This window comes from Pomacea canaliculata, linkage group LG4 (genome assembly GCF_003073045.1).
Source record: "Pomacea canaliculata isolate SZHN2017 linkage group LG4, ASM307304v1, whole genome shotgun sequence".
NCBI lineage: Eukaryota > Metazoa > Mollusca > Gastropoda > Architaenioglossa > Ampullariidae > Pomacea > Pomacea canaliculata.
The window spans coordinates 3,706,579-3,733,134 of record NC_037593.1 but is presented as its reverse complement, the minus strand read 5'-3'; the positions used below and the strand labels follow the sequence as shown (position 1 = coordinate 3,733,134).

Below are 26,556 nucleotides of genomic sequence, written 5' to 3'. Positions count from 1 at the left end.
TAAATATTGAGAAAAACCATCCTTAATTGTTGTGATGGAAAAACGTTTTGCTGCAGTGACTCGCGATCTTCTGCGTCAAGAAGCCATCATCAAGCCAACCTTTGACCTCGACCATTACTCCTGCACGGATGGCGAATGTATGTAACATAATAATATAATACCTTTCATCGTTTAGTTCCTGCTGATACTAAGTTGACTTGCAGCTAGAAAATGGACATGAACAGATTTTTTTTTATATACGATATATTCACTATTTTGGTGTGTCGGGCAGACGTAGAGTGACGTCACCGTCTTTCGAGGATCGATGTTGGATTAAAAATAGATTTGCACTAAAAACTTTGTGCATATACTAAATAATTAATTTAAGATTGCACAGTCTGAAATACAGATCTTCAATTCATAGACTGGGCTTGCAAGCATCCTGCCTTGGTGACAAAAAAAGAAGCGCACGACTTTTTTACCGCCCAGATGGCCGGATCACCTCTCGACTTGGTGAGGTTCTCGATGTCCCTGGAGGAGGACGGTTTCTGGACGGCACGATGGGCACTGGATGCCACAGAGATGACTTCCACACCATAGTCGTGTCAACAGTTTAATATAACTGTTTTGCTTTATTCTCTGCCCCCAAATTCATTATTCTCGAAATATTTTAAGCGAGTGGCGGCGCCTGTTTAAAACTTACTGTATTTTGGAAGTGTCTTATGTTCATGTTCAATGCGCTCAAGATTTAACAATATTATCATCCAGTTATATGCTGTGACATGACTTTGGAAATATTACTGGTACATGTACTGCAGCATTTACAGGACTTTGTTCAGTGTATCAAAAAAAAAAAGAGGAAAAGCTACAGTACAGTATGTTGGGATCATGAACTAAAATCCCTATATACGTCCATGGTTGGGATTGGGGCACATTTGTTGCAATAGCTGATAATACACCAAGCACATTGTCATCATAAGTTATCATGTGGACATTGTCTTTGTGTAATCACGGAAGTATGTAGAAGTTTGTTGTATAATGTTTACCCATGGACGTGTATATAGTTCGTGGTTCACCCGGCAAGTCAGCCAGATTGTTTCATGTTCAATCAATACAGTAATAATCAAACTTCAGTGTCCAGTGTTTGTCGGCTGTAAGCATGCAGCAGGATACACGCAGTTATAAAAACTTCTAATAAAAGTACAGAAATAAAAATGAGTTTCTGTTACATGGCCTTACGTGTTTCCTCGGCCATTTGCTTGGGATGTAAAATGTAGTATTTCCAAAATATTTAAAAATTGCTCTTCATGCATTCTGTTAAAACTCTGAGATGCAATAGAGAGTACCGAGTCTATGAGAGTAGTGTGGTCTATAGTATCAAAGCCCGAAGACAAGTCTAACATGGTGAAGAATGAGATGTCACCTCTATTCAGAAGCAGACAAAATCTTGTTTGTCACCTTAAGCAGGGTGGTCTCAGTGCTGTGAAAAGGGTGATAAGCAGACTGATAAAGAAATCAAGTTTTCAGAATAAATTGCACGAACTTGTATTCCAGAATATGACAACTCCTTTTCCAGCTTCCCAATGCTTTGTCTGGTGTCATGCTTCAAAGTTCAAAACCCACTCTTACACATTTTTGTAAAAACTTTAATAATTCTGATGTTTATAGTCTACCAAAAACGACAATTAAAAAAAAAAAAGCTTTGTGACCATCAAACTTATGTGGAAATATCGGACCTAACTAGTCATCAAAATAAGCAATATTTTCCATAAAAGCATCACAAAACGCAAAGTGGTCATTTCCTGAAATTTCAGACAAATTCTCTTTAAAAACAGAAAGACTCTGTACATTGAAAAGGTGGAAAATCCCAGTTTTGATTTTGGTGAATGACTTGCTGACAAATGGCAAACATTTATACCCTGAAACGAAGGACAGAAACAAACATTGTAAACCTTCAAAGCAACATGTCGAAATGGAATATGACTTCATGAGCACACAACACCATAAATGGAAATGCTTTCATTCTATGTATACAAAGCACAGTGTTTACAAACCTTGTAAAGCATTAGCACTGTCTGGTTGGCACAACTCCTTGAATACCCAAGACAGCATGTATTACACAAAGCACCCACAAACACCAAGTTATTGTTACCACCATAAACCAGACAGCATTCCATGCTAAAAACATACATTTAAAAATATGAAAAGGGGATTGGCTTTCAAAGCATGATTAAGCAGCAGCACAGGTCTCACGGGGTAACAGGTGGTTTAAAGACAGAGGGGGAAAAAAAATGTCCCCTCCAAATTTTGTTTAAACTTCTCCCATCGGCCAAAATCCTTGAAAAACCTTTCAGTAACTTTAAAAAACACCCAAACACGTCTGCTCAACACCGCAGAACTGTGACCCTGAAAGTTTATTTATGTAAAACAAAATGTCTAACATCGTAAAAAGACATCGAGGAATAAAAAGTAGAAAATGGAATAAAGGGGAGAAGGTGCCTGCATGTACACAACTTTGCTTTACTTTCATCCAGCCTATGCCAAGCACAAAGTGCAAATTTCTCCACAGCCCTCACTTCAGCTTATTTATTGCAGTGTCTTGCTAGCACAAGTTGTCGCATTCCAGTTCCCTGTAAGTTAGCTTGATCTGTTTGTTATCAGCCAATCACAAGCACAAAAACTTATATGAACTTTAGAAAGGTGGACAAAATGCATTACTATAAGACCTTAAACCATGTGGAGACTCAAGAACTAAAAGATCCAGCTTTTCTGCGCACGGCTTCATGGCCCATCGTGTCTGTGAGAGCAGCCAGCTTGTAATTTTGTCATGATGGTGTTGCTAAAATCACTGAGTTACATTACTACATGGCAAATTAAGGCTGTGCATGCCGTGTTAACATCTAGCTGACCATGCAGTCGTTTGATTTTAAGCACTGCCTCTCTGGTTTCGGCCCTTCTTTTTCTTTCCACCAGCCCTGCGTCCTCCACCTGGCTGTTGACGGCCAGGGGCTTTGATGGACAGCTGTTGCCCAAAAGTGGTAGTCAGAAGAGTTGTACTGGAACTGAAGCCTGCCGCTAGAAAGAAAACAAAATCATGCGATGAAAGCAGGGTTAAGCATCAAAACCTAATAGTTTAGGTTGGAGGCCTCATGAGGTAAGACATTTTTTAATAACTTGAAAGCTGATAAAAGTATTATTAGTGACACCGGTATATATGGACAATGACAAGACACTAACACAACCCTACCAGAACTGGATAAATCTGCAAAACAGTAGCTAGCATCTCAAACCCCATATTTATGTAAACAGGGTAAGTCCACCCAAATTGTATTTTCAGAAGTGTCCCCTTCTATCAAAGATAAATGTGGCAGAGAATGACAATTTAATCAAACGAGAGAACACCTAATGTTTTTAAATCCAACTAATAAACTAGACAGATATAAGGGTACAAAACTCTTTGGTAAATACTATTTTCATTAAATTTACAGCAGGTACAATGAAAAAGCTAAAATGAACTTTGTGGTGAGGGTATACAAAATGAATCTGCCATCAAAACACACATTTTTTAACAAAAACATGTGAACCTTTTATATCAAAATTTGATGTTATCTCAAATTCAACTGAGTCACCACAAAAGCGCTATCTTCTCAAGCTGCTTCTTACCTTAATGTATATCACATTTATCAATGCCAAAGACAGAATGCATCTAGACTTTTAGGCAAGACAGTAAGGAAAGTGAACATCCTTAATATGAAGAATCAGCTTTGTTGTTTACTTACGTTCAGTTGTCTCTCCCAGCATCATTTTCTTCTTGCCACACTTGCTTGCCAACTCTGGTCTGGCAGTACGGAGAGCTCTTTCATCAGAGTCTGACATGGTCACTGCATATATGGTTACTGGTGCAGTTGCTCCAACTACTGTGCCCTAAAGAGACAACAATGTAACTCGTCAGCTATAAACCTCTTAACACCATCAGAAATATAATATCACCAAAGGACTCAACACCATTTTAGACCACCTTTAACAATGTTAAAAGTATCCGTTACAAATATGTGATAACAGAGCAAATGATTTGTATGTAAAAACAAAGAAACTGGCTTTCCAAAGATCTCTCTCACACTCAAACATACACATAATACAGACATGTATAAACACATATGTCTTTAACACTGCTCAATAAAATCCATGTAAAAAGTTTTGTAGCCTTAATATTAAGGTAAGACCATTCTATTAAGGTTGCTTACCCTACAACTCAAAAGGCAAACTGATTTCAAAGAACAGCTCAAGTATTTGGATTCCAAGGTTAAAATCAAAGCATACTGCCCATAACATGTTTCCACTTCAACAAGTAAACAAAACAAAACAGAACAACAAAATGCTCACAGCTGACTTACATTCACTGCCCCTATCTCTGCAGCAAGAGCAGTTCTTGTTTTGTCCCCTGGCTGGTTGGTCAGCACCAGGCAATTCTTTAAAGATTTCACCTTCATAGCTGTTTTCTGTTTACAAATGCAGTGGAAAATAGGAATAAATGTTGTGGTACAAACTAATGGTGCTCAAAAAAGGTTTGCTTCTAGCACCTGCAAGACCTTTCTAAAACAAATTTGTCTATAATACTTCTCTTGTCTGCCTTATATAATCCATTTCTACCAAAACTTTAATATCCATATCAACTTGAACAGTTAGAAAAAATCATATAAAGCAAGCAATCATCTAGTTATAAATATCTACAATTCATAACCGAAAAGAATTGAAGTACGTAATAGGAATAAATTTGAGCACTAACTGCTTGTTGAAAGATGCCTGGACAGTTAAAAAAAAAAAACTTACCATGGAATTACCGGTGAAGTCATAGATGGTGAGAGACTTGGCATAATTATCTCTACTTAGGCCTCTATCTTTAGAGACCACGATAATCTGATTTGCTCCCACAGAGAAAGCTCCCTCTTGTACCGTCCTTGATGGATCCACTAAAGCTCTTGACCAGGTTGCAATAACTTGAGCTCCTCTTGGCATACCGGGAATTTTGGCACTCCCACCTGAAGGCTGCCTATTTCCCCTACCCTGTGGGAAAAATGTGCAAAATCTTACCATTAAAAACTAATAATGGGTAAGCATATTATTAAAGTTCAAAGACCAAGGTCTGCCTTTACAGCCCATCAAATAATTCTGAATTCCTTAAACAATTTATCACATCCAACTCTCTAATATCACGTAGATTATTAATAGAATTATTTATAGAATAAAAATATCTATAACAAGCCCCTCTTGAAAGAGCAGTTTATGATGCACTAACTCATCCAAACAGATGCCCGCACACACAAAAAACATGAGAATATGCATATGAAAAATAAAAAAAGAATGCATACAATCTTACCCCATGCAGTACATAAAATAACTGACCTAAGCCATTAAACTAAACCAGGTGAAACTATGGTTTACAATTTTGTTAAAATCATAAAATCACGGCGAGTCTCTAAGCTTTTCTCTAACCATTAACATATGATGAATGCGACCAAGAACTTTCAATTTAGCCTATAATCGCACCTGTCCGCCTTTTCTTTTGAAACCACATTATGCTTGAAGCTCTTCCAACGATTAGCCTTATGAGCCCGTTCATTAAGAGTCATTTTTATCTACGTCTACTTTAATTGCCAAGAGTTATTCTTTTAATCCCGTTTTAGGATGCATTTTTTTGTTCGGCAAAAATGTCTCTTCCATTTCTGTCGTCTGCACAGACTCACAGCATGCGTGAAAAAGATGCTGTCGTAATCGCACAAATTGAAGGAAATACGAAAGGGGAAAAAATTAAAGAGTATAATACAACTCTAAGCTTGTAGAAACAGAAAAACATTTTTTAAACGATATCTCTTTTTACATCTACGCACGACAGCACATTAGTGGTCCGGTTAGAACCTGTCCGCCATTAAAAGCGAAAGACGGTGCGAGCTCTGACCTACTTTTTTTTTTTTAGGAAAAAAGCTCCTACGATTAGTAAAGAAAATACTATCATGCAGGCAGATATAAATAATTTAGTTTGCTCAACTAAAGTAAGTGAATAGTCATTTCCTAAAAATGTATATCGAATAATACATAGAAGAACCTGCAAGGCAAAGTGAGAAATCCGCCTGGGAAACTAGACATAAACATTAAAAACGACATCATCCTTCAAGCTGGCGAGTACAACTAGTATCAATAAAACTAAATAGCTAGTCATATCCAAACTAAAATATTTACATTTTAATTTTATGATTTAATATTTTCTTGCATAACTTAATTTGTCGACAACACACATTCATTCGTTTGCAATGCGGTGACATATGTGAGAGCAATGTAGGCCCTCGACACAACAGCCTCCATCCAACATCTTTCCACAAACATGAGAGCCTGCTAAAAACTACTTACCCCACCCCGCCTCTGTCCATCAACACACGACAGAGCTGCCAAAGCTACAAGCAGAATCACCCACTTGCACATCATCTTGCTTGCTGCAAGATCTTTACAAACACACTGAATGACAACTTAGTAGCTGGTGAGAAAACGTGCAAATTAATCAGCTGGGTAAGAAACAGCTCTTCCCTTCCGCGAGCTGCTACAAAGACATTTCCTTCCGCGAGGTCACACCGTCAGCCTTCAGAACCACTCAGAACTGGACTGAACCAGTTTGCATCGCCTGACTTCCCGTTGCTATGGAAGACAGGATCGGTGAGGATGCGGCACTCCTGTACCCGTGAGAAAACAAGATAACGTTTGTATTTTTAGCATCGTTTAGCTTGTATTTTTCATTAAACAAGAAAATAAAGGGTGAACTGAGCTGCTAGAACTGTTCAGAGTTGTGTTCAGAATGGTTTACAATTGTTCACAGAAAGAATGGCGCGAGAAACGCCCTCCGTTAATACGTGCGACAATTATATATGAACTTTAGAATTTGTTTTGATTTAAAATTTAAAGCCGAACTAAAGATTTAGCCAGTATAAAAAATGAACAATAAAAAAGTTACTTATTTAGCGGCTATACATAATTATAGTGTGCGAGCAGATTTCCTATTATATATATACACTCCTCATTTTCATGTCCACCCTCGATAATAGGATTAACCAGTAGATCATTAATAGAAGATTTGGTCTAGAAATATTGAGGTTTGGTTCTAGGCAAGAGATTCTCAACCTTTTTTTGTGACTGTACCCCACAAAGGTTGAATGTTCGCGCAAAAAAGTACTTATTTTCATAATGATGTGTGCTTATTTATGTGGGTGTACCTCGACATCATAATTAACCCTGACCATACCCCTAGGGGTACACTACCACCGGTTGAGAACCCCGGTAAAGTTTAGTCGTTATATTTTAAGTTTTCAGTGGTTGATATGTTAGACTTCAGTCCTGATATATCATATGTTTATAGGACTGAACAAATATAATTAATTGAAAGCCGCGATGGGTATAGCAATCGTGTGTGTGTGTGTTAGCGAGAGGAGTTTGTAATAAACGAGTCTACCGTATATATTGCTACTGATCAGTTTATTGTATGGTTCAATGTGAGTTTGAATCATCTGTGTTCCTGTGTGATTCATACAATGAGAACAGAAATATGCAGCGTTGCATTCCATCCTACTGAAGAAATGTAATAAGAGCATGACAGACCTCCATCGCAACTCTGCAACATAAGGGAAACAACCAAGGAAAAAAAGCAAAAACACCAAGACTCCTACCACTACCCTCCCTTTGTAGAGGACGGAATAATTATTACAGAAATCAACTGATTGTCAGACAAGATAAAATAATTCAAGCAGGTGAAAGAAGAACGATATATCGCCTACAATTTTACCAACAACCGAGGAACCCTGGGCTGTCTTTGGGGTTTCCCTCCTGGTCTTTTGCTCTTCTAAGACATATTGAATGTTGTTTAATTTATTTCCCAAGCCTTGTTCAGCGTACATGTGTGGTACTGGTATCTAACTCATAGTTTATAATAATACTGTTTGAGAGCAAGATGAAATTTATTTTATTCTGCTTCATCAAACTGAAAGATTATGTAGAACGACAGAGTTGGGAAGGAATGGACAACTTGTTAGACAAACATTTGCAGTCACACGACCAAAAACATTACAATCACATCACTATGCTCTTCAAAATGACCTCATGTGTACCTTGATTAAATATCCCAATGCACTTTATTTTGATAAGGACATGATATACGTGGATGTAATTTTTGATATCGTTCTCGATTGCTCTCGTACAGTTTATATTGCTCAAAACAATAGAAAGGTCACCATATTTTCTATATTTTTACTAATCACCAGCAGTGAGCGATTCTTTAAAATTCTTCTTGTAGTGTGAGTGAACAGTCAACGTGAATTTAAATGAATATTCAGTTTGGTTATGCGTGCTCAGTTCAGCAGACAAGCAAAAAGTCATTGAATCCACACAACAAAAAATGCGTGGAAATGAAACATCTGATGACAAGAAAGAACTGAACGTTGCACGTGCAACCCTTGTCCATTATCAACATCACAGTTATTTTAAAGCTCCAAGAGGGTTTAATGTCGGTTTTTATGCACCTTTTTAAACGTGCCTCAGAGACGACGATTAAGTACTGTCGACCAAGAGTTGGGGTGGTGAGGGGTCATTGCATGGTTTCAGGAGGGCGTAGGGAATGGACAAAATAGCCGCCTATTGGGAGTTGCTCATCCTGTCATTTAAACTCTACGAGACCGCTACAATGCAACAGGGTCGTCAACCACTTCCTACAGCAGCACCAAGTCATCCACATGGGCTGGCCGGCATGTTTCCCAGATCTCAATGACATTGAACATCTGTGGGATGTAATGGGCCACCAACGTAGAACCAACAAATCGCCAGTAGTTCTCGATCATCTGAACTAGTTTCTTTAGCAAGAGTGGCAGGCAATTCCTCAGAAGACTTTGAGAACATCGGTTCAGTCTATGAGACAAACTGTGCCTTGCCTGCATTCAGGCCAATGGTGGACACACACGATATGGACTTTCTTTTTCTCTAATATCCCTTTTCTGAAGTTTGAAACCATTGGTTAGGTCAATCCAAGCTTCAATTCTTATTATTTAAATGATTTTTTTCAATGAAAATCGTTGAAAATGTTTTATTAAGTATATAAAGAAATTACTTTGATTCAATGTTATTGTCTGTATTTATTGACACGAAACAGTAATACAACCGATCTCTCCCTTGTTTTGAGCAATATATATGGAGTCTGTGTTTCGCAACCTCAGTTGTCTAATCTGTCACTTGCAATTCCACTCGTGTGAGAGATCACAAAGTGCTAATGTTGGTGCTAACGCACCTAATGAAGATTATATCGAATAGGTACAATTGTTTCATTCAAAAACAAACTCTGTTTTTGTTACTTAACCTTGATACATTTAAGAGCAGTAAGTGTTCGATAAGAAAAAGGATTTTGTAGGTAATACAATTGTGGTAAAACACACCGGGAGCAGAAACTTTGGGAAGTAATCAGATCGAGTGTTTATAAATGTGTGCTATTTTTTTAAATACTATCATCAGAGTTTAGGATTGCAAAAATAATTCATTTATCATAAAGATTTCATCTATATTAGGTGAAATAAACTATATTTTCAACAGAAATAAAAAATTTGAAAATCTCTAGTAATAGTTATTATTATGCTTTAAACAAAACAAAAACATTATTGCAATTCATCTGAACGATACAGCTGGTGTTGGACCAGCACCTTGTCATGATATTACAAAGAGCCACTAAAGATAATGTTAGAGGAAAAAAAAGATGTAAAAGTAAAGCAAATAAAACTAGAAAACAAACCTCGTTCTTACAGCTGATAAATGATCTGAATGACTCTCAGGTTATCATGAATGATAAAGAAAATCTGATGACCTGTCGGGAGAAGAAATTTTGTGTCACCATGGACAGAGAACTGGTGACAAACTACCCCGTGACTGTTTGTCAGAAGATGTGGGTCGAATCCAACTTGTTTATAAAGGCCTTGCACCTAAACTTCTGGGTGTAGGACAGGTGCAGGACAGGTGTAGTCACAGACTGTACACACGACATCTTCAGGAACGTGTGAAGGCTGTCGTCTACTCTAACCATGAGAAGGTATGGAAGTGTGGATCTCCGTCTGTGAAAGCCACTCTTCATAAAATATTATGCTGTTTTGTTTTGTTTTTAGGTATATATATATATGTACAATACCTAAAAACAAACAAACAAACTAAAAACACCCCCACACACACACACATATATATAAAGCTTATACGTGTCTTTATTTGCAATTGTCTGCCAGCGTTGCCGTGATCCTGTTGGCACTGACATCGGTGTGCCATGGATACCGAATGTTTGCGGATCGCATCCCGAACGGCGAGCAGGTTCCCCATCCCTGCAAGCCCAACTACCTGTGGCGTGGAGTAGGCCACTTCAACGTAGATGGCGGTGGCTCCAGAAATCCATTTGGTCAAGATTTCGACATCGGCGGACGGGTGAATGCTTGCCTTTCTCTATTCTTTCTTTATTCTTTTCATTTGGCTTTTATTTTTGTCAGTTTTTTTTTCATTTCCATTTTTTTCTGTCTTGCTTCTTGTTTCATCCTGTGCTTTCTCGAGAAAAACAACTGGTTTGCATGCTCGCGTGCAGGCGTGGACTCGGGAACTGTGTCAAAAAGATTCTGACGGCGACGGACGAACCAACGGGGAGGAGCTGGGTGACCCCAACTGTGTCTGGCGAGTTGGTGACATCCCGACCTCCTCCACAGGACTGTCCCATCCAGGTCAGTCAGACAGGTTGTTGTTGTTGTCTGTGCAGTATATGAGTGGAGACACTTTCGATGAATCTGCCTAAACCTCGGCGTATGATGTGCGAGGTTACGGATGTAGTAAATTCTATATGAATGCGTGGAGCCTCAGCAGTGTGAGTGTAAGAGGAGAGGAGGTAGCAAAGTCTAAACTAACAGACTAACCCCAGTTTGTACTGTGCCAGGTGTCTGCGAGCCCATTGACAGTGCCCGTTGTCAGCAGAAACAGTTGCACACAGGTTTGTTCCGCACCCAGCAGGAGTGGATGACTCAGTCTTGCAAGTCCGCAGAGTTTAATTGTTCGGCCATCCACGAAGCCTGGTATGTTGGACATCTTGTGCTGCTTTAAAACAGTATGAATAAATGTTTGTGTGTGTGTGTTGGCTCGGTCGTTTTTGTTCTGAGTTTGCTTGCACATTTTAAATTTATTTTCTTTTTTATTGCTTTCTCTTTTCTGTTTTTTTCTTTAATTTCTTCCTTTTTTTCCCCTTTCTTTATTTGTTCTTTACTTAATGAGTAGATCGGGAGGGCTGGTCGACTAAAATGTCAGGATAAAGATGTTGAGTTCTTTTGGCCTTCTCCCAGCCCGACAGGGACATTTGCAAGAAAGTTTGCTATCTGTGCCTAGGGGTTCGCCAACAACCTGCTCGCCTGGAACTGACAGCCGTGCCAGCCAAGGAGACAACCTACATCTGCAAGATCTTTGAATTCGAGGACAACGCCAACGACTATCACCTCATCGCCACAGAGCCCATCATCAACAACAGCTACATTTTGCACCACATGGTCATCTTTGGCTGCGAAGATGGTGGGCATAGTCATATCAGACAGAGAGAGAGAGAAGGACAGCGAGAAAGTGAATGGAACATTATGTGTGGGCGCATGTCCATCTATTCTTATGATGCACACATATACACTTTATCTTCTGTCTGTGTGAGTGCATGTGCACGTTGGTACGTGTGTTTTGCGTGTATGAAGTGTGGATGCACGTGTGCATACTTTCACCCTTTCACTTTTGTCTCCAGACGTTCAGACTCGCTCTGCCTACCCGTGCGACATGTTGCCAGACAGAAAATGCAAGACCATCATCAGCGTCTGGACCCTGGGGCTCAACGGAGACTGCTACAACCGCAACGCCGGGGTCCGCGTCGGCAAGAACGGCTTGAAGAAACTTGCCATCCAGGTGTGTGCTTGAGTTTACTATACCTAGCTCATGCCAGCATCCATTTAATTCAAAAGAACTGGAAATATCGCGCGGATTTGAGCGCATTCAGGTAGCTCGTTAGTCTCATAGTCTATCGTATGCTGAGGAATCTGAAGGTCGTGAGTTCGATCTTCATACTTTTTAATAAATACTTCGAGACTAATGGTTTGTTTATTCTGACTGTGAAATAGAAAATAACTGGCTTGTTCACTAAATCTACAATTTACTGAATTTATTTGTGTTTGAAATTCTTATCGATGTATGCAGCGCGCGCGCGCACACACACACACATGAGCAATTACACCATCTGGTCTTGGATGGTGCGGTGAAAGCTTACACTAATCTTTCATTGTGCAGATTCTTATGTCATTGTTGTTATTTGTTTCCAGCTTCACTGGAACAACCCTGCTCTGATTGACAGCTACGTCGACAGTTCTGGCCTTCTCATCCACTACACACCGCATCTGCGACCCTACGACGCCTCTGTCCTGTTGCTGGGCAACGAGCATTTCTCCATCCCGCCGCGTTCCAACCTCACACAGGTGACCTCTCACTGCTCAGCCTCGTGCACCACCAGGAAGATCGGGCACACCATCAACGTCTTCGGGCTTTCAACCACATGCACTACCTGGGTGAGAGATTGCAATACAGGCATTTCTACCTACCAGCCTGTTCTACCTCTTTCTCTCGTTTCTTGTCATTCGAGAAAAGAGGTAAAAACAAAGATATGAATAAATGAAATCAAGAAATAAAGGAAAGAATGACTAAATGAAGTAATGAAAGAACCATTGAATCACTGGATGAGTCAATGGCACACGAGTTATTTAATTAATTGTTTGTTTCCATCTTTTAACCGATACAATCTAAACTTGCGTCTATCACATTATCATCGTCATCTTTCAGGGCGCAAGATGTCAGTGGAGCTCTACAGGAACAACTCTCTGATCACCACCTTCACCATGGATGAGCACTACAGCTACGACAGCCCGCAGTTCTTCAAGTAAGTCTGACTTCATCTCGTTCTTTAGCTTTCGCAAAAAAGCCTTTTTGAAATCAGTAAATGCAAGATATATTTCTTGTGGTTAGCAAGCTGTTTCTGGGCAAATCTGTGAAAATGTCGTATACTGTACTATAATTTTTACGAAACAATTCTTGCATTTCAAGAATCTTATCATTCTCCAATTATTTAATCTTTTGCTCACACGAGCTGTAAATTTTACTTCAGATGTTTAACAGTGTTATTCCTCTGGTCGTGGATAATCGTCGGGGGAGAAATCCAAGCACTCTTTTTTTATTTGTGTACGCGCTTGTGTGTCTATGTTTTAATAGCTACGATGATGCTATCCCTGTTGAGCCCGGGGATGTGCTGAAGACTACGTGCGAGTACAGCTCCACGTACAAAAGCCGTACCGTCACGTTCGGCGAGTCGACGCAAGAAGAGATGTGCTACGCCTTCCTCTACTTCTACCCCGTGCAGGCCATGCTGGCCTCCCCCATGTGCACCACCTATGGTTCTCTCAGTGGGTAAGATAACGCTTATCTTCAAACAGCTTTTGACCGACTACCAAAAATGTACCTGAAGTGATTTGTTTGCTCCATATTTATTTCTTTGTTCACTCTTTCCTTCATTTGTTCGGTCGTTTGTTGTTTTGCTTCGTTCGTTTCATTGTTGCTTGCTGACTGGTTTGATCTTTTATTCTTTTGTTCGTGTTATTTTTAGTTCTTTTTTTGTTTGTTTGTTGTTTAGATCGATCCTTTGTTTTTTTGCTTGTTCATTATTTTGTTTATCGTTTGTTCGATCTTTTGCTTGTTTATTTCTTTGTATTTCGTTCGTTTGATCCTTTGTTGCTTGTTGATTGGTTTGTTTGTCCGTTCATTTATTTATACCATTTCTTTGCGCTGTCATTGGTACATAGCAGCTTCTTTTTCAGTAATGTATCGACGGTATTGTTGACTGTGCTGTTACGACTGCATTGTATCGAATGTTTTATCAACTGTACTATCGACTGTCCTGTTCAGCTGCACGAGTCGCCATCTCTTACCTCAGAAGCGGTCGGCTGTGACTTTTCATGAGTGTTGCTAATGATTTTATTTTTCCTGCCCTTCTCATGGACCATGGTGCTTCTCGTCTTCAACCAGGTGTGATCCTGACACGTACAAAGGCTGCATAGGCGCGGAGGAGTCCAAGTGGTACCAGACATTCCCCAACATCCCAGTGTTTCACAACATCACGGACGCCTGCCACCCGTTTGGCCCGTGCACTGCGGAGTGCATGCAGGTCAGTGTTCCTGCCATGGTAGACTATAAATCATTGAAAGAGCTCAGTTTTTTTATTTATTGGGAATATTTCACTAACTCATAAAGAGGTTCGATCTTTTAGATAGGTGATTAAACAACTCTTTATCAAATCACGAGGAGGTTTAAACTTGTGTTTACTTATTTACCAGCGATTCTTTATTAAATCATAAAATTTCGCTTTTGAACACTTCGTGACCCTGCAGGCTATCCTGGCTGCGCAAGAGGCAGAGCCTTGTCTGACGTCCGGTGAGGCGTGGGACCGGATCGTGGAATGGAGTCTGACGCGCAAGCCAGAGGGCATGCAGTTCCTGGCTGCCCTGGAGTCCTGCGAGATCGAGCTCTACGAGCTGTCCAGGGCCAAGAACGCCAGGGTGCCCAGCCAGTCCTCACCCACTGTTTAGACTCTTTCTTTACAACCTTTAGTGAAATATGAGCCCAGTGCACGCAGTCAGCTTGACTTTCTCATTAATTTTGCAATCAGCCTTTGTAAGTAATGAAATTGGATCATTAAATCTTTTTTGCATTTTAAGTCCGAAATGTGTTTGCATGATGGCATGTTGTCTGTTCTTGCTGAGTATGTCTGTCACACTCTGCCTTAAATCCATTCGTCTACATACATATAGGTCTCTGCCTCTCATCCACGCAACAACACACACATGCACGCACGTACATGCAAACACAAACAGTGACCAGTAAAATTAGAATGGACTTTGTGAATTATTCATAAAAAATTAGCATTTAACAAATTTCAGCTTACATTTCTATAAGTACACACGCTTACAAAAAAGAAAGAGGTACAGAAAAAAGAGAATATATGTGTGTGTGGCGCGCGCGTGTGCCACGAGGGATAGGTGCTAACAGCAGATGAATGTTCGGTATCCCACAAAAACAAATCTCCCTCAGCTCACACACTTTCATTTTGAGGTGGACACTGCTCATCATTTAGTTACAGTTGCACTACCAAAACATTAAGCTTTAAGCTGCTGTGATCAAGGGTTAAAAAAAAAAGGTAGGGCAATATTTTTGTCAAGACGTCTAAATATTTTAGTACTTGTTTGTCCAAATAAACTTGAAGTTTCCGTTTACAGTTGTTAAGCAAAACCAGACACTGGTTATCACACAGATACAGTTCCAATCAAATCTTGATAACAGCACGGTGTAACACGGACTTGTCTGTTCAAATATTAAATCTGCTCAGTCTTCCACTCAATTTTTCTTTCAGAAGAGCATCAAACTTTTCGTTCACAGCCACTGTGAGAAAATTCTTCCAATCGTCGATTTCACCTACAGCAGAAAAAAGCATTCGAAATTATCTTGATGATTTAGTATTCACGGCATCTAAATAATAATTTTTCATTAAACTATAAAGCAATCTTTCGTCAGCTAAGTAGGACAGATCACAAGATTCATGTACAGGAACTCAATCTGGGATCAATCTTATTTAGCTTTTCAATTATTTTAAGGCTGAGTTGTAATAAACTTTGGTATATTTGAAACTAAGAACTTTAGCTCTGTACCTGAAAGGACGATTCGTCCTGTTGAATTATTTGTAATCGATGCCGACATAATACATTTATCCTCGTGTCATATGCCCCTGTAGGATACATTTTCTGAGAGCAATAAGATGTGTTCTCGATTGCCCGGATACCTGGAGAGTTTAAAAGGTCAAAGTCGGTAGTCTTACCTTTTCGATACACGCTCAGCTTGAGATCTTTAAAGGCACCAGTCTTGGGGAAATCCTTGCTGTCATCAGCTTTCTTCAAGTTCTCAAAGCTGCAGGCTTCAGCAATGTCCGCACAAAGCTTGTCTGTGGCATCCACCTTTAGGAAGTCCGCCAGCTTCCGCACAGACTCAACAGGCGACTGACAGTCAGACGCACATGAAACAGGAAGAAGGGAGATAAGAGGTTTACAACATTGAGGTTAATTTGAAGAAAGTTCAGGAAGTGGGTGGAAACGATTTTTTAATGACAGATGCAATGTATCTGTTTGTATCATTGTGTGTGTGTGTGTGCGGCAACAGCTGCTTCAGGTATAACAATTCAAGACAAAAAACTGTATGTTAGCAATAAAACAAGTTAGAGGCACTCTGTGGTAGATGTGTAAGACTATGCTTTAACTGTGGAAGACGAAGGTTCCTTCATATATAAGACAAGTTAAAGTTTTTCTGCATGAACTTTCTAAAACAATGTTAAAGGTCTTTTGCATAAAGTGTAATAATTTTCTGTGAAAATTACAGATTCTTACAAAGAGCATTATTACACTTAACACAAAGAACCTTTAACAACATATGAGCTCATGTATCAACTCTCTAAAACATGGCGTAGATTTTCAAGTCATCTATACTAGAGAAAGGTGAGTGTATGGCTAATGTTATCATCAGCAGCCACAACAACAAAATTATCCTATTGTTTGCTTTAACTGACGGGAGTTGGTGGGGAGTTCATCTGTCTCAACTAAGAAGAACAGGCTAATGCAACCTACTCCAACAGCATACATACCCTCTTACACTCTTCAAAGCTGATATTGATGACTGGAACCTCGGGATGCTCTCTCTGCCAGAGGTCCATCTCGGTCATATATTGGAAGTAGTCTAAGTGTGTACCTGGTAAACGTCCATCAAGATTAGATATACTGTGATACCTTTGGATCTCATAAACTGTACCAGGGGGAAAATGTCAATATAAGAACCTGAATTTATATGCCTCTCTTTAATTTGAATTAAAACTGGTGCTTATAAAATTTGTCTGATGCCCCTAGGTTCAAAGCGATTATTAGCATATAATCGCGAAGAAATGTGCACAGTTGTGATCGCTTTGCTAATGTAATTGCATTGTGGATGCATGTTATTACAGTAAGTATATTGTTCTTTTGAGGGTAAGATTTTGATTAGTTGCAAAAGCCGTATGGTTTTTTTTTCTCTCTCTAGCTTTTCCTCTTCCTCCTACTGGTCCTCGCTTTTTTACATAGTTAAGTGGTGATATTTGTACACACTTTCGGTGTGTGGGTGGAATTTTGTAATCGATTTTTCTCGCACTTCCCATCGCCCTAAAGGTCTGACATTTTCACCAATTACACACTGCCAGCGACAATGCAATATTAATTCATGTCCAGCAGTCCACAAGTAGTAAATTTTTTATGAGAATTGGTAAGGCGAACTAGGGGAGACAGGCAGCTGCTGCCCTAGGAGCAGTAAACTATTTTTATCTCCCCCTAATTTGGCTTGTAAAGCGGGGATAGTGTCACCACGGATTAGTTCGCGGTGTCACAAAGTAAAACGACAAAGTCTATAAACCCTGTTATGCGGAACCGTGCGTATGTTTGTTGTTCAAGTTCTCCTGCCTGCCACACTACGAGAAAGTCGATAAAGCCCTGTCATGCAGAAAGCGGGTGGAAATACAATGCTGAGCCTCAGTCAGTCAGATACCTAGATGTTACATTAGCAACTGTTACATTGCAACGACACTCGACCTTCTGGAGAGAGAGAACATAGATGGGTGGGACCACAACACAGAGAGAAAAAGAGCAAATAAATACATAAACTGCGACAACAGAAAGGGACGTAAACAGAGAACAGCATAATGTGATACAAACACATACCTGGGTAGTCCCAGCCTTTCAGCCAGTCTTCAACGAAGGTGGTGATGGTGAGGTCCTGTGGGAAATGCTTCATCTGGGTCATGTGGAAATAGAGCGACACGACGATATCCTTCGGGTTCCTCGTCAAGTGGATGACCTTTGACCGCTTGGTGACGAGCTCGCGCGGGAGGTGGCGCAGGCGCAGGTGGCTGTTGATGAAGCGAGGGGAGGGCTGGGAGGTGATCGTGTCTAGCTCCATCATCTCTACCATCAGATGCTCCTTGGTACGCGCCTCATACTCCGCTCGCCCTGACACCAGCATGTGCACGATCTCCCACACCCAGTGTGTGCCTGCCATGGAACAACAACAGCTGTATCACCATCACCATTCAGAAAGTTTAGGAAATATTGTCTTAAATCGAGTGCAGACCAACTATTTTAGAAAAAAAATGTGTCTACATTAATGTAACAAACAAGATGGTGACCTGATTTAGGATAGGCCACAATGAAGATGTCATCCTCCCGCACAGACATGGCCTTCAGCCCTCTCACATGGTCCTCTGTGGAGGTTGTCAGGCGAAATCTCGGGAACAGGTCCCCATTCACTTCGATTATACTTGAAGGGTGTGGTGGAGAATGGTCGCTGACAACGGCAGGGTCGTTAGGTTGGGAGAGGTCTGATTTATCCATGACTAGTGTACTTATTGTTGCAGTCCGGCCAGAAAGGAAACAAAAGCAAAACAAATTGCTGGCGACAGCAGTCTGCGGTGTTCAGATGCAACTGGAATCCTGTAACATGAGTGAAATGGTGTTTATCACAGATTTGTTTCACCTGGCCATTGTCTCACAGACTGATAGAAAGGGCGTTTGTCAGAGGGTTGGAACAGATGGCGATGGACTTGCGTTACAGGGTATTACCACACACACACACACGTATCACATTACACTTCATCTATAATGACTATGGTACATTACAGTATATATTTAGACATTACAATGTCTGTAATATCTACAGTCTATGACCATAGTATATTGCAATGTTTATAATCACCATAGTATATTACAGTGTTATTTCCTCAAATCAAATAGGTCAGATCAAACCAAAGTAGGTAGAATAAGGCTTAATGGAGAATGCCTAACTACATTTAAAGACAGTTCTACATGCACATGTGGTGACAGATGTGATGTTGGAATGTAACCTAAACAAACAAGAAAGAGAAGAACTGGAACAGGTCACAGTAAATTTAGAATGGAATTAAACATCAGTAGGTTCCTTAACCCACCCAAGAGTTACAGCATGCTATACTGTCATAAGAGGTAACAATGGAGACAAGCCATACAAATTCTAGATTCATATAAACAGGCAAAGAGTAGAAACTGGATAATATTCCCCAAAAAAGCAAAGAACTCAAAAAAAGACAAACTTTGCCATAAATGAATTGATAAGGATGCTAACCTAGGACAACCACAAAATAAATGTAAAGTTTCGCAAAGATAAGATAATGTAACCTGATAAATAAACTAAAAGCCTATAAACTAACACTATTGTCGCGTGTCAGCGATTGTGCTGTCATCCTTGCATGCCTCCCATACTGAGCTGGCCCATCGTTTTGTCTTACGTCTTGCGCGCGCGCACAGCTTCTGATGCGTCATTTTACTTTTCCTTCTTTGACGTCATGGGTAGTCGTCATCAAGTAACAGGACGGTGCTGGACCGTGGCCATGACAGTCAGAGTTTTTCGTTTTTGTATCGAATCTCCACAAGCCGTTTGGGTGAGTAGAGACCCAGACCATTCTAGTCTGTAAGGGCCTTTGGTGGCGGTGGAAGTGCAAGTGAAAGAATCCTTTTATGTTCAAAGCCATAGTCCGACGTTTGATTGCAAGACTTGTACTTTGTTAGGTTAACGTTCATGATTGCCGGTCGCGACGCTCGTAGCGCGTACTCGTTTCCCGTTGTATGGATTTGTATAAGATCAACTATGTGTCAATTGTAAGAATTGCCTTTGTTCGCGTTACTGTCCGTCAGATCATCATCATCTCGTCGGCGAGTGAACTCGCGACTCTGCTGCATCAGTGTGCGGAAAGGCTTTCGACTGAACACCTAGAGCAGGAACCTTCGAGCAGAAGCTTAAGTAAATATGCCTGATTCCTATCAGTATTACTATTAAATTAACGTGAAAATGGTCTGCGCTCAGTTGAAGTTCGACTGGCTTCGTCGCGACCACGCGACAACTATAACACAAACAAACACAAAATGTAAAGATATTGGCAAACCATACAAATACCCGGTTTATACAAACAAAAAGAATAAAGAAAAAGAATACTATATATACACTATAATAAAAATAAAACTGTAACAAACTGACAGTCCTTTACAGTCCTTTACAATCCATAACAGTAGAAACAAATATGGTATCTAAAACTAAATAGAATTCTAGAACATTAGGAACAGTGCAACATAAGGGATCTGACCACCAGTATACAATACAACTTTATTAATCCGCAAGGGCAATTACAGGTATGATGCAACGCCAGCACACTAGAGGGAAGATTATGTAGGAGATGAAAGGGAATAGATTCTAGCGACATACACACACACATGTGCACACACACCCACTCATATAGTAACACAGCAACAGGAGGTTCAGTGGGCACCCCGCACAAGGTCACCTCAGGCTGGTATAGCACACCACCATGGCAGACATACAGATTTCCTGGACACCCAGAGTAAGAGACCACAACAAGAAAAGAGGGCATTAGCAACAGTATACAGCACCTATAGCATTACTGCATGAGCACTGACCCTCCTCCCACAACTACCCTAACCACTTCCTCTCCCATCCTCCACTCCCCATATTCCCTCAGATTCATTTTCCTTTCCCCACAGAATTGCCTTTAGATGGAAGCATTTTTCCCTCCTAAAATCAACAACAGTTTCTGTGATGTCTATGGTATATTACAGTGTCTATAATGTAGCAATATACTAAGGTGTCTATAATGTATACAGCATATTATGGGGTCTGTAATATCTATGGCATACACTGTATATAGGATCCATGGTATAATTACAATGTATATAATGACTATATGCGGTATATTACTGCATATATAATAACCAAGGTATATTGCAGTGTCTATAAGAACTATAGTATGTTACAGTCTCCATAGTGTATATGGTGTATCACAATGTCTGTAATAGCCATGATATATTACATTGTATAAAATGGCCCCTTTATATTATAATGCAGTGGCGTAGGAAAATTTGCGAGGTGGTGGTGGCGGGGGTCTGTAAACATCATCCTGAGAGTGAACGATTCTCATTCAATTTTTTTTTAAGGGAGGCTTCCCCCCCCCCAAAAAAAAAAAAAACAAACAAAACAGTTCTTTACCAGGGTACCGGCCTATATCAGTACAACAGAAAATCTTCCACGTTCAGCACTGTTTTGTCAATATTCACTGCAAGAAGAATGTTAAAGGCTGACTTGTACTATGTCAGATTATTTTTTACCATGTTGGAAAAAGTCATGCATCCTCCAGCACATCGTCTGCATGACATGCTTTAACAACGCTGACTCACCTGCATGCGCTCCTCGTCGCTAAAGCTTCTGCTGTGTGTGAAGGAACGATCGAGCGCTGTAGGAGTGCCGTATCTTCACGTGATCGCTCTCAAAGAGACTGCAGCTCTTAATTAGCATAAAACAAGTCACAAGGCGTTTTGTCAAAGGTACACTTGTACGCATCTTCTGTTTTCCTGCTGAGTTCGGCGTCACACTGATAATTATTTATTTTTTCCTTTTAGCTTGCTGTCACTCTATGACAAAAAAACCTGTTTGTGCGTTTTATATTAAAGTTACGGGTTCGAGGGCTTTGAGTTATTGTTATATATAGGGTTATGGTTTAGGTTTGGGTGACGGTTAAGATAAAGGCTAGGGTTAATGCTATATATATAGGGACTAGATTTGAGGCTGATCATATAATTACTTACAAAGATGCAACAACAAAAAAAAAATGCACGCACACGTTTCACCCAACTCGTTGACAAACAAAACTCGCCGCTAGTGCAAGAGGCCCAAGTGTCACGAGTTGCATCACACCACTGAATTTGTTCGTTCGTGGGTGCGTATGAGTGTGTGTGACCGTCTTTTGATAGTCATAGATATCAGTGTGTGATTCATGTTGGTAAAGTCCATCACCGCTAAAACGACCACTGATGTTTCTTATCATCACACGTGGTCTGTATAATATGTATAGTTGGAACAGGTGTGATTCCATCGACAAAGTGACCCTTAACTGGCTGTTAGATCGATCTGCATTATGTTATTCACGCCACAATCTATCGAGTCTTTAAAGCTATAGGGTGTAACAGGTGAGAAGGCATCTTTTTTAAAGGAAACGCTTGTGTATACTGTATATAGATGAGCTTCTGCACTTTACTGGTGCTCGAGTAATTTGTCAGTGAGCTTGCCAATGGAAATGCTCGCATGTGATATATGCATATACGTGTTGTATGCTGTCGAGTTTGAACTGCACTTTGTAAACTATTTATAAAGTGTAAGCGTGAACTCACGAATATATTTCCAGTTCGCTGGAAAAGAAGGACCAACTATGAGCTTCATGTGCTGTCAGGATTGATGACAGAGAGATTTGTCGATGTTGACATAGATGCAAACACTCCACAGTCACTGGAATGCATATGCACTGTATAATGTGCAACGTGCATCAGTCATCACAGATGATTTCGTTGTCTCATTGTATAGTACTTCACAGGACCGTCTGCGCATGCGTACGGTGCCAAATCGAAGTCACCTCAAATCGTACAAAGGTGGATTAGTGAATGTACAATCCATATGTCGTACCAATAGTAATTATCTAGGTTCTGAACTGTTCATATTATGAATATTATATTTTCAGCAGATATATGGCAGCCATATTGCACCCAAAAAAAAGACTTCGATCCTGTGTGGAGATACGTACAGAATAGTGAAATAAATTCCTTGGATTTCATCATGCATGTACAGACTAGTCAAGTGCCTCGTAGGTCACGCGGGCTGGCGGTGGAAGCTATTATTGCATACAACTAGCACACCTCTCGTCCTCAATACTGTGGCTCACCACCGTGACCCCAGCTGTCTTGTTGTTGTTGTTTGTATCCGTTCAAGCCAATCGGAGCTCAGAAACGTCACATGACGTCAGCAGCAACGACCAATCGATACAGACCACGTCAGCCTTCCCCAGCTATCATTTGGGAGGACGAAGCAGGAAAGATGACATGAAAGCGAAGCGCTCGTGATTTTTCACCCCCCGACGGTAGCACTTGACGACTTGATGCTGACCAGGCATTGACAGTGACAGTGAAAATGTCGCTGCTTCCACCAAAGGCAATTGTCATCACCGCTTTCGGAACAAAAAACGTGAATTCGTTCGCGATGTCAGATATCGAAGAGGTGTTCACTGATGGCGGTGGGCAGCCGAGGAAAAGAAAGAGACTGACACATCTGTCAGCCGATGAAAAAATACTGAGACGGTAAGTAAGGTTTATTTATCGCTAGGCTTATGATCGTAAATATTGTGTCATATATTAAAACCGTTGAATGATTTTTGGCCGTGGCAGGGTTAGTGTCATTTTTGTGGGCGTGGTGGCTTCTAGAACCAGGATGTCAAAATGTCGATAACGGGAAGTGTTCACAGTTGCAACAGCGCTGACGTGGCGGTGACGCAAAAGGCTGATAGCGGTTTTTTTAGCTGACGTTATATGTAACTCTAACAGCTTCGGGCGGTTATTCCAGAAGTACAAAAAATATTCTAATTTTAGATCCCTGAAAATATTTATTCAAATTGTTTCATTGTTTGTGCGGGAGGGGCTGGAGCTGAGTACTTTCTAAAAGTATGTAAGACCTCCATTGCTCTTGTGTAATTGATTTTTTGGCAGAATTAATCTCCTTATACATGTTGCAGCAGGCATTAGCACTATATTATGAAACCAGGTCATGTTGGTTTATGATTAGGCTGAAAATCAGTACAATTATGATTTATGTAGATCTTGCACCAGAAAGTTAAGGGGAGGCAGACTCAACATGAGAGAATAAACCTAAGTTACATATCTGTTACAGGTACTAAATTTAATTCAGAATGGCAGAATATGAAAAGAGCACCTATTGTTGGCTAAAATCATTGTGATCAAATTAGAGAAAATGATTTATTCATTAAATACTAAACTAAGCTTTTCTGATTATAGGAAGCTGAAGAATCGTGTAGCAGCACAAACAGCTCGTGACAGGAAAAAAGCCCTGATGGTGGAGCTGGAAGAGAAGGTTGCACAGCTACAGGAGCAGAACAGACAACTGATGAAAGAGAATGCAGAACTTCGTGTCAGCCGATCATCTCTTCAGCAAGAAAACTGTCGTTTAAAAAAAAGCTTAAATTCCCCAGTGACTACACCTCCAGCAAACACAGCTGCATCAGGCAACAGAATCACCAGCACAGATGCCAGTTCATTATTTTGCAAGACAGAACCTGATTCCCCCGGGTCTGCAGTACCTGCTGTTTCTCTGCCGAAGGAACAGATTCAGGCTCTGTCTCGCTTGATGATGCACTACGCGGCCTGTGCTCTGACAATGAGGTAAGAGAGATTTCACACATCTTGAGGGGTGTGTGTCTTAGTGATCATTTGAAACTTCCATTTATGATGTTTTTTCAAATCAGGGAAAAATCAGGACAAGTATTTTTACTTAGACTTATTTTATTGTATTAAACATTAATTGGACAAGAATGTATTTGGAGCTTTTTGAATGGTGAAAATTGGGTCTATTTTGCTGAACAGGTAGCAAAATGTAGATGAGAAAATAATAATAATAAAATAGTTAATTGGTAAACTGGATCCTACTGAAAATGATTTAAAGAGTGTAGCTACTTGCTTTCTAAGGTGTTTATGTATAAGGGTACTTAACATTTTAAATTTCACTCATATTAAAATATTCACATTGTCTATACATAATTTTTGGGGTCTCTTTGTTTCCAGTCTGATGCTCTGCTTAGTCTGCTACAACAGCTCACTGCAGAAAGTGGAGGGATCAAGCCGGAAGCGCAAACAGACACGTCCAGCACGACGCTCTTCACAGAACACAGTAGCTCTGGAGCCAACTTTGGAGAGGTGCCACAAGACACAGGATTGGTGGGGCCCACAGCAGCAGAGCTGGAATCCCTCAATGAACTGATCAAGTTTGACCACATTTACTACAAAGAGGAGCCTCCTGCTCCCAGTGCTAGTAGTACTTCCAACTCCTCCAGCAATACCATGTGTAGTGGTTCACTTGAGCCAAGTCTTGTGCTGTCCTCCACAGTTAAAAAGGTACTTCCAGTGTCTGTCAGGCCAAAGACAGTTTCTTCTGGCCAGATGCTTGTGGCAAGCTGTGAAGAAGATTTGGGCATTGGGTCTATAGTTTTGACAACTGGTTCCAGCATGTGGGATAACACTAACAATAATATGGTGTCACTCCTGCCAAAGGCAGCAGATGGACTTCTGGAATCGGTACCCAAGCCCACCGGTAAGGATATCAGCAAACAGGATATGGGCTATGACATGGAGTATGACCCAAGTGCCGAGTTTCTGGACTTTGAGAGCCTGCTTGGCCTGGCAGAACTAGAAACTTCCGAGATTCAGCTTCAAGATCCATCTCTGCATAACCAGCAGCAGACTCAGGAACACCCAGTGCGTTCTGAACCGCAACAGCAAGTAATGAATGTGGGAACAAACATAGTTGTCATGGGAGACAAAACCCCAACACGCAAGAGGAAGCGCAACCCAAGTAAAGGCAGCACTCCCCCATCCCCCAAGAAGGATGTCAGCAGTTTTGAAATACTTAGCTTTAGAGACCTGTCCGTGTATGAAGACATCCCCCAAGAGAACTTGAGTGATTCAGGCATGAGTTCTGATCTTAGCGATGCCCCTTCACCTAGTAGTGACATTTCTTCTGTATTGGGAGATGACACTTGGGAAGAGTCTTTTACAGAATTGTTTCCCTCTTTATTGTGAGGTTTAGGTGTGAAGGAGGGGAGATAATTATTTACCTCCACCGCTTGCGTGTACATATGTAAGAAACTATATAGCTCATGATAATGTGTTTATACTCCATCATAATTTGTTGTTGTTGGTTGAATGGACTGCATTAAAATGGATTAAGGGTCATGCTACTGCTTGTGTTTGAATGAGAGCTTTGAAATTGGTTAAAACCATATATAAATTTATATACATCACTCTATCGTTTCAGCTCAGTTGTACATATTTTTCTTAATCAGATTTGCCTCCAGTTTTTTACCTCACAAAAAGAGATTCAGCACCAATGACCATGTCACCATTGATGCTAGTGTACTTGAAGACTTCTTGTGCTTAAGTGGAAAATTAAAGAACCACTTGGTAATAGTTAAAGTTAATACTAAACGCCATGAGAGAGATGCAGCAATAACATGCAAAATTTTAAAGTAACTTTTTTCAACATCACATCTTTGGTTATTAGCAGCAGCTTTTTTCTTAATATTTGTATTAATTTTTTTAGTCCATGCATCCACACTGAGGCTGCTTGAAAGATTTATTACTTTTACATCTAATCACATTTAGACCTTTAGCGAGTCCTGGCATTTGAGGTCAAGTCAAAGCATTTTGATCTAGAACCAGGCACAGAATAGCAAGGCAGTTTCTCAATGCT

At 40.3% G+C, this 26,556-nt stretch overlaps 6 protein-coding genes across 12 annotated transcripts; 4 read left to right on the top strand and 2 right to left on the bottom strand.

The window, feature by feature from the left end:
* Positions 1 to 1,607: 1,607 nt before the first annotated feature.
* On the bottom strand, positions 1,608 to 6,623 carry LOC112561269. The gene is made up of 5 exons (XM_025233645.1): positions 6,385 to 6,623; positions 4,810 to 5,043; positions 4,374 to 4,478; positions 3,759 to 3,903; positions 1,608 to 3,054 (listed from the first exon to the last, which is right to left on the bottom strand). The coding sequence occupies exons 1-5, from the start codon at positions 6,457 to 6,459 to the stop codon at positions 2,906 to 2,908; spliced, it is 708 nt and encodes a 235-aa protein (XP_025089430.1). The 5' UTR covers positions 6,460 to 6,623; the 3' UTR covers positions 1,608 to 2,905.
* A 3,302-nt stretch (positions 6,624 to 9,925) lies between these two features.
* On the top strand, positions 9,926 to 13,450 carry LOC112563147 (dopamine beta-hydroxylase-like). Its single transcript, XM_025236905.1, has 9 exons — positions 9,926 to 10,084; positions 10,272 to 10,464; positions 10,619 to 10,751; positions 10,961 to 11,094; positions 11,403 to 11,583; positions 11,801 to 11,958; positions 12,369 to 12,611; positions 12,883 to 12,979; positions 13,309 to 13,450. The coding sequence occupies exons 1-8, from the start codon at positions 10,077 to 10,079 to the stop codon at positions 12,922 to 12,924; spliced, it is 1,092 nt and encodes a 363-aa protein (XP_025092690.1). The 5' UTR covers positions 9,926 to 10,076; the 3' UTR covers positions 12,925 to 12,979; positions 13,309 to 13,450.
* Positions 12,939 to 14,678, top strand: LOC112561433. The gene is made up of 4 exons (XM_025233935.1): positions 12,939 to 12,979; positions 13,309 to 13,503; positions 14,119 to 14,257; positions 14,481 to 14,678. Exons 1-4 carry the CDS (start codon positions 12,939 to 12,941, stop codon positions 14,676 to 14,678), a joined length of 573 nt encoding a protein of 190 aa, XP_025089720.1.
* A 305-nt stretch (positions 14,679 to 14,983) lies between these two features.
* Positions 14,984 to 22,979, bottom strand: LOC112561241 (estrogen sulfotransferase-like). 7 transcript variants are annotated; one of them, XM_025233594.1, is made up of 7 exons: positions 22,829 to 22,977; positions 22,422 to 22,627; positions 18,341 to 18,644; positions 17,877 to 18,206; positions 16,778 to 16,881; positions 15,962 to 16,139; positions 14,984 to 15,561 (listed from the first exon to the last, which is right to left on the bottom strand). In XM_025233594.1, exons 3-7 carry the CDS (start codon positions 18,543 to 18,545, stop codon positions 15,455 to 15,457), a joined length of 924 nt encoding a protein of 307 aa, XP_025089379.1. In that variant the 5' UTR covers positions 18,546 to 18,644; positions 22,422 to 22,627; positions 22,829 to 22,977; the 3' UTR covers positions 14,984 to 15,454. The 7 variants fall into 7 exon arrangements, with proteins under 7 accessions (XP_025089379.1, XP_025089381.1, XP_025089380.1 ...); XM_025233596.1 differs by lacking the exons at positions 22,422 to 22,627; positions 22,829 to 22,977 and adding exons at positions 20,472 to 20,568; positions 21,432 to 21,673; XM_025233595.1 differs by lacking the exon at positions 22,422 to 22,627 and having other exon boundaries at positions 22,821 to 22,979.
* Positions 22,980 to 23,070: 91 nt separating this feature from the next.
* On the top strand, positions 23,071 to 25,106 carry LOC112561243 (X-box-binding protein 1-like). Its single transcript, XM_025233598.1, has 3 exons — positions 23,071 to 23,378; positions 24,090 to 24,473; positions 24,873 to 25,106. The coding sequence occupies exons 1-3, from the start codon at positions 23,212 to 23,214 to the stop codon at positions 25,066 to 25,068; spliced, it is 747 nt and encodes a 248-aa protein (XP_025089383.1). The 5' UTR covers positions 23,071 to 23,211; the 3' UTR covers positions 25,069 to 25,106.
* LOC112561244 lies at positions 25,003 to 26,042 on the top strand. The gene has a single exon (XM_025233599.1). The coding sequence runs from the start codon at positions 25,149 to 25,151 to the stop codon at positions 25,884 to 25,886; it is 738 nt and encodes a 245-aa protein (XP_025089384.1). The 5' UTR covers positions 25,003 to 25,148; the 3' UTR covers positions 25,887 to 26,042.
* Positions 26,043 to 26,556: the final 514 nt, after the last annotated feature.

What these genes read in the sequence shown, in the direction of transcription:
- LOC112561269 (XM_025233645.1), bottom strand. Translation starts at nt 6,459, where the DNA reads ATGATGTGCAAGTGGGTGATTCTGCTTGTAGCTTTGGCAGCTCTGTCG. An exon ending in ACTTCACCGGTAATTCCATG is followed by an intron (nt 4,479 to 4,809) that starts GTAAGTTTTTTT and finishes ATTTGTAAACAG; the next exon opens with AAAACAGCTATGAAGGTGAA. An exon ending in GCTGGGAGAGACAACTGAAC is followed by an intron (nt 3,055 to 3,758) that starts GTAAGTAAACAA and finishes TTTTCTTTCTAG; the next exon opens with CGGCAGGCTTCAGTTCCAGT.
- LOC112561241 (XM_025233595.1), bottom strand. Translation starts at nt 18,545, where the DNA reads ATGGATAAATCAGACCTCTCCCAACCTAACGACCCTGCCGTTGTCAGC. An exon ending in GAAAGGCTGGGACTACCCAG is followed by an intron (nt 16,882 to 17,876) that starts GTATGTGTTTGT and finishes GACGTTTACCAG; the next exon opens with GTACACACTTAGACTACTTC. An exon ending in GCTTTGAAGAGTGTAAGAGG is followed by an intron (nt 16,140 to 16,777) that starts GTATGTATGCTG and finishes TCTGACTGTCAG; the next exon opens with TCGCCTGTTGAGTCTGTGCG.
- LOC112561243 (XM_025233598.1), top strand. Translation starts at nt 23,212, where the DNA reads ATGTCGCTGCTTCCACCAAAGGCAATTGTCATCACCGCTTTCGGAACA. An exon ending in GATGAAAAAATACTGAGACG is followed by an intron (nt 23,379 to 24,089) that starts GTAAGTAAGGTT and finishes TTCTGATTATAG; the next exon opens with GAAGCTGAAGAATCGTGTAG. An exon ending in GCCTGTGCTCTGACAATGAG is followed by an intron (nt 24,474 to 24,872) that starts GTAAGAGAGATT and finishes CTTTGTTTCCAG; the next exon opens with TCTGATGCTCTGCTTAGTCT.
- LOC112561244 (XM_025233599.1), top strand. Translation starts at nt 25,149, where the DNA reads ATGTGTAGTGGTTCACTTGAGCCAAGTCTTGTGCTGTCCTCCACAGTT.
- LOC112561433 (XM_025233935.1), top strand. Translation starts at nt 12,939, where the DNA reads ATGGATGAGCACTACAGCTACGACAGCCCGCAGTTCTTCAA. An exon ending in ACCTATGGTTCTCTCAGTGG is followed by an intron (nt 13,504 to 14,118) that starts GTAAGATAACGC and finishes GTCTTCAACCAG; the next exon opens with GTGTGATCCTGACACGTACA. An exon ending in GCACTGCGGAGTGCATGCAG is followed by an intron (nt 14,258 to 14,480) that starts GTCAGTGTTCCT and finishes GTGACCCTGCAG; the next exon opens with GCTATCCTGGCTGCGCAAGA.
- LOC112563147 (XM_025236905.1), top strand. An exon ending in ATTTCGACATCGGCGGACGG is followed by an intron (nt 10,465 to 10,618) that starts GTGAATGCTTGC and finishes GCTCGCGTGCAG; the next exon opens with GCGTGGACTCGGGAACTGTG. An exon ending in GTTCGGCCATCCACGAAGCC is followed by an intron (nt 11,095 to 11,402) that starts TGGTATGTTGGA and finishes TATCTGTGCCTA; the next exon opens with GGGGTTCGCCAACAACCTGC.